Genomic DNA, 8,205 nt, shown 5'->3' with positions numbered 1-8,205 from the left:
CAGACTTTACTGGGAACGGGCCACAAATATCAGTATGAATTATTTCTAATAGGCCCGAACTCCGAGTAGCTCCTTTCTTAATTGTCTTAGCGAATTTCCCCTTAATACAATCAACACATTGTTGATCTAAGTCTGAGAGATCTAATGAATGGAGTATCTCTTTTCTTATGAGACGCTCAATTCTCCCCCTCGAAATGTGGCCCAAACGACAATGCCACAATTTCGAAGAAGTCTCATCATCACGCTTACGCTTATGCGATACATCATCCACATTCATTGCAGAATAAACTTTATCAAGAGAGAGCAAATAAAGATCGCCTTGCAAATGACCAAGGCCCACACTTAAATTATGAAATTTAATGTTGCACACTGAGTTGCCAAACTCACAAATATGTCCCGACTTATCTAAACGCGAAACAGAAATAAGGTTTCTCTTCAAACTGGGAACATAAAGAACATCATGCAAACTAAGGTTGAAGCCGCCTGGTAACTCCAAATTGAAGCTCCCAATGCCTTCAACCTTCACTTCATTGCCATCAGCCACTCTTAGACTTCGCTCCCCCTCTCTTATAGTTCGGATCGAACTGAATACCTGCAGTGAATTGGAAATGTGCACAGTGGCACCTTATTCAATCCACCAAGTATTAGGAGAAAAATTCACTAAGAATGATTCATCAATAAAAGATACATAATCAGTAATTGTACCTTTGTTCTTAAGCCACTCCTTAAATCCATGGCAATCCTTCTGCTCATGTTTAGGTGACTTGCAGAACTTGCACAGCCTCTCATTAGAGGTCTTCTTATGTGACACGGCCTTGCTCTTATGGCCCTTAAACTTTCTCTTATGCTGCCTGCTGCTGCCAGATTCAGCCTGATGCTTAGGAGTGTTGCTCATGCTAACACGCCCAAAGCGCTCGCTGACCATGTTGACAGCATCCTTCATCCTCTCAGCTTTCTGCCTTTCTTCTTCCTCAACACAGTAGCTAATGAGCTCAGCCATGCTCCAAGTCGCCTTCTGAGTGTTGTAGCTTATTTTGAAGGGACTGTACTGTGCTGGCAGAGAAGTCATGATGAAGTGCACCAGAAAACCATCAGAGATAGCCATATCCAGTGTCTTCAGCTTATTTGCCATGTCACACATGCTCATAATGTGCTCCCTGATTTCACTTTGCCCATCATACTGTGAAGTCAGCATCTTCATGATCAGGGTGCTAGCATAAGTCTTGGAAGAACTCTTAAAGTTCTCCTCCACCTTGGCAAGATATGCCTTGGCGCTCAGATCATTACCATCCTTGTCCTTATCAGGAATAGCACCACAGATGGCCTGAGTGATCGTGTTCTTAATGATCATGTTGGCCATCCTGTCTGATCTCTCCCACTTCTCAATGGCAGTACGATCACCATTGGGATCAGTGGGCTCTGCTGGCTTGTCTTGACGTAAGGCGAGATCATACTCGCACACAGCAATGGCCACCTGAACATCTTTATACCAGCTGGGGTAGTTGGTGCCATTCAGGGGCTCAATGGACTTCAGGTAGCCCGTCACAGTGTTCACTGAAAATCATGAGAATAATAACTTAATTAAACTCACAATTAAGATGCGCATAAGAAGTATGAAATTAACCCTACGATGGTCTGATTAAAATCATATATATATTTCAATTTGCATCACCGATGGGGAAAACAAACGAAATTTATCATTAAAACTCGTAATTAAATCAACGATGGTCAGAATTAATTACAAGTGCTCTAAATAAACTTCCCGATGGTTCCATTTAAATAGAGTGCATCTTAATTGCTTAAGGTGGATGAACATAATTTTCAGTGAATAAATGCAATTAAAACATGATTAAAAGCATTTAAATAACTCATGGAAATTAATTAACATAATGCTGGTAATAATAAGTGCAACAGAAATAATTAAAGCCTTTAAACATAACAGCAATTAAATTGAGCTAATATCATAAGAAACAGTAATAGAATAAGGCTTTAACATTAAATGGGCTAAAACTCATGAAAAACAGCCCAAAAACATCCCCATGCGCGCGGCCCAAACTGCACAGTCGGCCCATTTGGCCCAACTGCCTACAAACCCTAACGTGAAGCGATCTGGACCGTTGATTAGATCGGACGGTTGGCAACTGATGTCATCCAATATAAATGAGTGGAGCTTGTCCAGAAACCCTAAATCCCAGCCTCACTCCTCTCTTCTCCTCTTTCCCGAACCGCCGCAGCTCCTGGTCCAGTGACGCGCCGCCGCCGCTGGCGCCCCTCATGCGCGGGCGCGGGCGCAGCCTCGGCCGGCGGACACGCCAGTCGCGCACCGCGCTGGCCGCGGGCCTCGTGCGCGTCGCGGGCGCCGCGTGCCGGCCCGAGAGACGGCCGCCGCATCACGCGCGCAGCTGTGAGCGCCGCGCGCGGCAGCAGAGTGCCGACCGCGTCTGCGGGGGGGGGGGGGCGGTGGGTGCCTGAGCGCCACGTCCTCCTTGCATGCCACGCGTGCCGCCGGCTCAGGTCGCCGCCCAGGGCCGCGTGTGCCGCCTGAGGGCGATGGCCACGCGCGGGTCTGTGGCGCGCGTCAGCGGGCCCCGCGGTGAGCACCGGCCGCCGCTACAGCCTGATGCGCGGGCGCTGCAGCCTCAAGGCGCCGCCTTGGGCCACACGTGCCGGCTGCTCTGGCCCGGCCGGCCTTCTCATGGCGCCACCGCGGGCCCTTCCGCCGGCGCCGCGTGCGCTCAAGCCGCGCGCGGCTCCGTCGGGAAGGCCCTGCCGTGGTGCTCAGCAACGTGTGTACTCATAGCCACAGGTAAGTGCTCTTTCAATCTTAGGGTTAGGGTTAGGGTTCATCATGGAATTTGGGGATTTCTTATGCGATCTGAAATTGATTTTTCCCCTCCTTCTTAATGCTTACTGATGCATCAATTTCATGGATTTGGATCTAATTTCGCGGAAGTTAACTTAACAGAGGCATAAATTGGGGAAAAAACAGTCAGCAAACTTAAACCCTAACCTTAATTACTTGATTTAATCATGACATTAACTTAAACTGATTCATTAGTCAGGCATGATTGCATCTAATCCGAGACACTTAGCATTAACAGATCAAGATTAATCTTAAACTTGACCTAAACCGAATTAGATTAGATCTAATCTCGTGATCAGAAACTTAATTAACCATGATTTAGATCTAATCACGCATGATTAACACATAAAAGCCATTATGCAGGATCTAATTGCATCTTAAACCGACGAAAAACAGAGGCATAAACATGGCTCAAAATTGACCGTGCATGACTAGGTTAATATGGCTCTGATACCGATTGTTAGAATTAGCCAGGCTTAAATATTAGAGGCTAATAACCCAAGATCTTAACATAACCTAGTTCATGACAAATCAATCTAATGCGGAATAAATTGGTAAACATTATACCAGCGTTAGCAGTTGCAGCAGCCATTTACGCCTGATCCGTAGAGGAAGTAGGCATTCTTGTCGGTGTAGAAAACGCAGCGGCGAATCGGCGTCCTCCGGGCGCCAACGGGAGTGCTTGGCCTTCCAAACCCCTCCAGTGCCCTTAGCGATCAGACTAGCGGTGGCTAGGGTTTTAGATTGAGATGAATGGGTTGTTTAAGGTGCTAACCACGACCTTATATTTATAGGCACTGTGGGGCTGGGGGCCAGCCTCTGGAAACGGGCCTAATGGGCCTGCTGATCACAGCCCATTAGGGTTTTATCATTAGGTTTCCTTAATCGCGTTTAGATGGTTTAAACGCTTCCTTCATAGTGAAGATCACAATATCTTAACTGAAATATTTATTTCCAACATACTGTGCTCTCTGAATCATCTAATTGGGTCAATGTAAGGATCGAATCATTCACAACATAGTAATCAGATCCGTCTTTTTTATGACATCTCTTTGCAGTAACATACATTAGAACATCTTGGTCGTTTTGGGAGCCGACTGGTTGAGAGCTGACCTGTTCTTCTTGGAGACGGACATTGTTTGCAGCAGCCGCTCAAGTTTGTGCTGCTGGCGCCCTCCTTCCGGTTGCCCGGCATGATAACCTTCCTGAGATTCTTCTCCCATACATCCCAAATACCAATAAATTTAGTAGAAGAAACAAGGTGACCTGTTGTTGCTGTTGGGGTTGGAAGACTCGATGGCGACGAGAGGGGGGATTGGATAAGGAACCTGAGGATCCGTTGGCGACGAGGGGGTATGGAACAAGGAACCTATGGATCTGCTGGAGACGAGAGTGGTGGATCCGCCGGCGACCAGCGGCAGTGGGCCAGTGGCGCGAATGGTGAATACGGCGGCGCCGATGGACGGCGGCGGGGGCGCATGCGAGAGGTCAACCAGAGGGGGAATCATGTAATGTGCGGCTCAGGCTATATGCACTTGTCATATTCTAAATCCATCCTCTAAAAGAATATTCCATCCTGGTCATCGAGATTTTCTTCTCTATACACAATTTTCCTACACCCGTCATACTCTATATTTCATCCTCTATCCCAACTACCCACCCGCGGACCCCATATGTCAGCCTCACCTTCTCTCTCCCTGCCCATCCCCCTCCCCTCTCTCCCTCCCCATCCCCTCCTCTGCTCCCTCCCTCGAGGCGCGCACCCACTCCCCTATGCCCTCCCGGCGGGGAGCCAAGGACGGCCGGCGGAGGCGCGCGGCTGCGGGGGCCGGCCAGCAAGGCGCGCGCGGGGCGGCGGCCGGACGGCGGGGCGAGCGATGGTGGCCGGCACGGGCGAGGAGACGGCGAGGAGGAGCAGGCGGCGGTGGGCCATCTCGCCGGCGGGATCGCTCCCCTGCTCCCTCCGCCCCATCCCCTATGCGGTGGGGGCTCGGGCGCCACGCACGCCGAATCCAGGCGCCGCCGGCACTCCGCCCCATCCGTTCCTCTCCGCGGCGGTGGTGGCGGCGGTGGTGGTGGCGGGCGTGCGCGGTGGCGGTGGTGGTGGCGAGCGCGCGCGGTGGTGCGGCGGCGGTGGTGGCGGGCGTGCGCGGTGGCGCCCCCCTCCTCCGTTCCCGTCCCTGGCCGGCGCGTCCCTCCTCGCCGCGCCCTGCTCCACCCGAGCTCCCTCCTCTTCTGCCGGATCCGCCGAGCTCCCTCCTCTTCCCTCCCCAAGACGGCGGCGCGTGGCCTGCGCTGCGGCCCGGCGAGCGCCTGCTCCTCCCGCGCGCCATGGCCGTCGTCCTCCCCCCTTCTTCCTCGCCGTCTCTCCCCGCCCGCGACGCTCCTCCCGAGCTCCGGCCTACCGAGCTTCGGTCACGCATCTCCTCCCTTCTCGGTGCGGGACCATGGCGGGCGAGCGCGCGGCAGGCGTGCAACCGGAGCTCGAGGACGCAGGGCCGCGTGCGCGGCGGCGCCCAGCACCCGCGCGGCAGCTACTGCGGCGGGGATGAGGAGCATCGCGGCCTCCCCAAGACGGTCGCCGCGCGGCTCTCCTTCCTCCCCGCGCCGCCCCCACCCTCCACCTCCTTTGTCTCTCTCAACGGCGGTCGCGGACGGTGCGGCGGAGCCGTCGGAGCGGTGCCGTGCGCTGGGCGGGGCCGCGACTGGGACGGACGGCAGCGGTGGTTGTGCGGTGGGGCCCGAGGATACGTAGGGGACGTCCTGCACAGCCCCAAATATGGCGGACGCCGGCTCGTGCGCTACGCTTGCGGACGCGCATAGCGTACCCACTGCAGCAACTCGATACGCTATTGCATCCTGCAGGTCGGCGTCCCGGGTGCTTTAGCGTACCCGGTGCGGACAGCCTGAGCCTCCTCACCCTTTTGCGGGCTTTGCGGCGCCGTTGGCCCCGCTGGCAGGCTGCATAGCGCCGCTTCACGCATGCGGGCTGAATTGCGGCGATGCGCGGGCTTGCAGAGCGGGTCTGTCCAGCGGGTTTGCGGCAAAACCCGCCTGCTTGCATCCATACCTGTGGCCACCATGGCGTGCCTACTCCGAGCAAATAAGCTAGATTTATGTGATTTCGAAGGGAAAAAAGCTTCATGCAAATGCAAATGGCCCAGTAATAATAATTCACGTTGCATGTGCGCACTCGGAGGAGGGGTTTCTCGGCCTCCCATCGCAAGTGGGCCGCCAAGAAAATGGAGCTCATATGTACGGCCCATACAGCGATGCCTTAAGCCATGAAGTAATTTGGGTGGTTTCAGTAAAGGTTCTTCTTTTCCTGTTTCTATCTCTACAGTCTAAGAAGCTGCCTTAGTGCAGCTGGCTAGTGTCCTTGAGAAAGAACTAGTGGACCAGGTTTCAAATTCTGCTTCCTCACATTTGTTCAGAGTGGGTATTTAATACCTCTCCGTGGCCCACATCATTTTTTTCTCTCCAGTCTCACTCCTTAAAAAAACGTATTTATTGTGGGCTACTATTGTAAATGGGCTGAAGTTTTATTTCATCACAATGTGTGCTTCGCAGGCCAACATCTATATAGTATTTTTTTTGGAAAGAAAACATCTACTTGGTGATGAAAATATATATGCTTGGTGTTTTGTGCGTATTGTCTACGCTTATTTGTTATTACACTGCCTTTTATGGAAGTTGGTCGTCAAACGACAAGGAACAGAGTACATCGTCATATCGAGAGAAATGAGCTGTACTACAGGGTAACAGAAATATAGCAGTCGTGCAAAATTATATCAGAATTTCAAGAACAACCTAGCTGATTACCAGTGTCATTGTTTCCCGTGCATGACAAGTTATCTCGTTTTCTCTCGTGCCATTTATTTGCATGTTTTCCTTTTTTTATTCTTCCCTAAGTGGTACTTTTCAAGCACCCCCACCAAACGATCTTAGCTCCACCGACCGCCTTAGTTATCACATCAGATTACTCTCTTCATTTTTATTTACATATCACACAAGATTTTTTCTAAAATTAAACTTGACTAACTATGATCAAGTCTATAGAAAAAGGGTAAAAATCCATTGTTCAATCACGATTGTCTATTGAATCCAGAACTACAAAACTAGACATCCTGCACCAGTCAACTATTGAAACCGTGCAGATTAACACCCCCCCTCTCGAGCTGAAACTACCCGATTTTGGTCCACACCACCCATCACCCGTCCGACGTCCGACGTGGCGCTAGTTGCCACGTCAGCATTTCTCCTTTTAACAACTCTCTCTTTCTCTCACAGACAGGTGGGCCACACTACTACATAAATCTTTTGTGAGGTGGGCATTTTTTATTTTCAGAGCTGGTTATAGCAAACGCCTCAAACCAAAGGTAACAGAAAATAAGAAATTTCCAGAGGCGGTTTTGATGCCCGCCACTGTAAATCAAATAAATAAATAAATAAAGCCATCGAGCCCGCTGATCCCATCCAGGTCCGCCAAGCCCATCTGAGCTGTCGGCGTCGCTCACCGTCGGCTGCCACCACACCGCCGCCAGCACGCTCGCTGCGCCGCCGCCCCCGCCGCCCGCCCGCCGCGTCGCCGACCCCTCCCCGCGCACGGCCGCCATCGGCCGGATCTGAGCCACCGCTCGCTCCGCCGCCAGCCCGCAAACGCCTCAGCGTGCGGCCGCCGTCGGCCGGATCTGCGCCACCGCTCGCACCGCCTCCGCCGCCAGCCCGCAAACGCCATAGTGCGTGGCTGCCACCGGTCGGATCCGACGCACTGAGCCGTGGGAGGGGAGGGAGGGAGGGAGGGAGAGAGAGAGTGTGTGTGGAGGGAGGGAGGGAGAAGTGTGGGATGGGAGGGCAAGAGGGAGGAGTGCAGGTGGGTTAGGGTTTTGATTCATTTATTTGGGCTTTTATTGGACCGTTCCATTATCTGAGACGGACCGTGATAACGTGCCCGCCTCTAAAAATAGCAGTATTGATAGAGGCGGTCATCTTAACATTGACCACCTCTGTTAATCTATTTTGCGAGGCGGTTTTCTTAACCGTCTCGGTTAATAAGAAATGACCGCCTCGGTTAATGCTGGGCACTAATGAAGGCGGTTATTATTTGTGCGTACCTCAGAGTTGCTTAAAAAGATTACTGTTAATCAGTTTTTGTAGTAGTGGCGTAGTGCCATCCCCTCTCCTCTCTCTTCTTTCTATCGGCACCTCCTTTGTCCCCCCCGGTCACTGTCGTTGTTGTTGTGGCGTAACCACCCAAAAGACTGGGCCCGGGTGCACTGATCTTCGTTGCTGAGCAACTCGGACCCAAATCGGCACGCACCGGTAGTTCCTCGAGTGAAGCC

General features: G+C 52.2%; 1 protein-coding gene across 1 annotated transcript; it reads right to left on the bottom strand.

Moving 5' to 3' along the window:
* Nucleotides 1-265: 265 nt before the first annotated feature.
* On the bottom strand, nt 266-3,548 carry LOC120655850. Its single transcript, XM_039933823.1, has 3 exons — nt 3,431-3,548; nt 706-1,554; nt 266-592 (listed from the first exon to the last, which is right to left on the bottom strand). Exons 1-3 carry the CDS (start codon nt 3,453-3,455, stop codon nt 537-539), a joined length of 930 nt encoding a protein of 309 aa, XP_039789757.1. The 5' UTR covers nt 3,456-3,548; the 3' UTR covers nt 266-536.
* Between the last annotated feature and the right edge of the window lie 4,657 nt (nt 3,549-8,205).

This window comes from Panicum virgatum, chromosome 1N, assembly GCF_016808335.1.
Source record: "Panicum virgatum strain AP13 chromosome 1N, P.virgatum_v5, whole genome shotgun sequence".
Lineage (NCBI taxonomy): Eukaryota > Viridiplantae > Streptophyta > Magnoliopsida > Poales > Poaceae > Panicum > Panicum virgatum.
Note: the sequence above shows the minus strand (reverse complement) of the source record. Positions and strands in the feature narration are given on the sequence as shown.

What these genes read in the sequence shown, in the direction of transcription:
- LOC120655850 (XM_039933823.1), bottom strand. Translation starts at nt 3,455, where the DNA reads ATGGCTGCTGCAACTGCTAACGCTG. An exon ending in TGCTGCAACTGCTAACGCTG is followed by an intron (nt 1,555 to 3,430) that starts GTATAATGTTTA and finishes CATGATTTTCAG; the next exon opens with TGAACACTGTGACGGGCTAC. An exon ending in GGAGTGGCTTAAGAACAAAG is followed by an intron (nt 593 to 705) that starts GTACAATTACTG and finishes AATTCACTGCAG; the next exon opens with GTATTCAGTTCGATCCGAAC.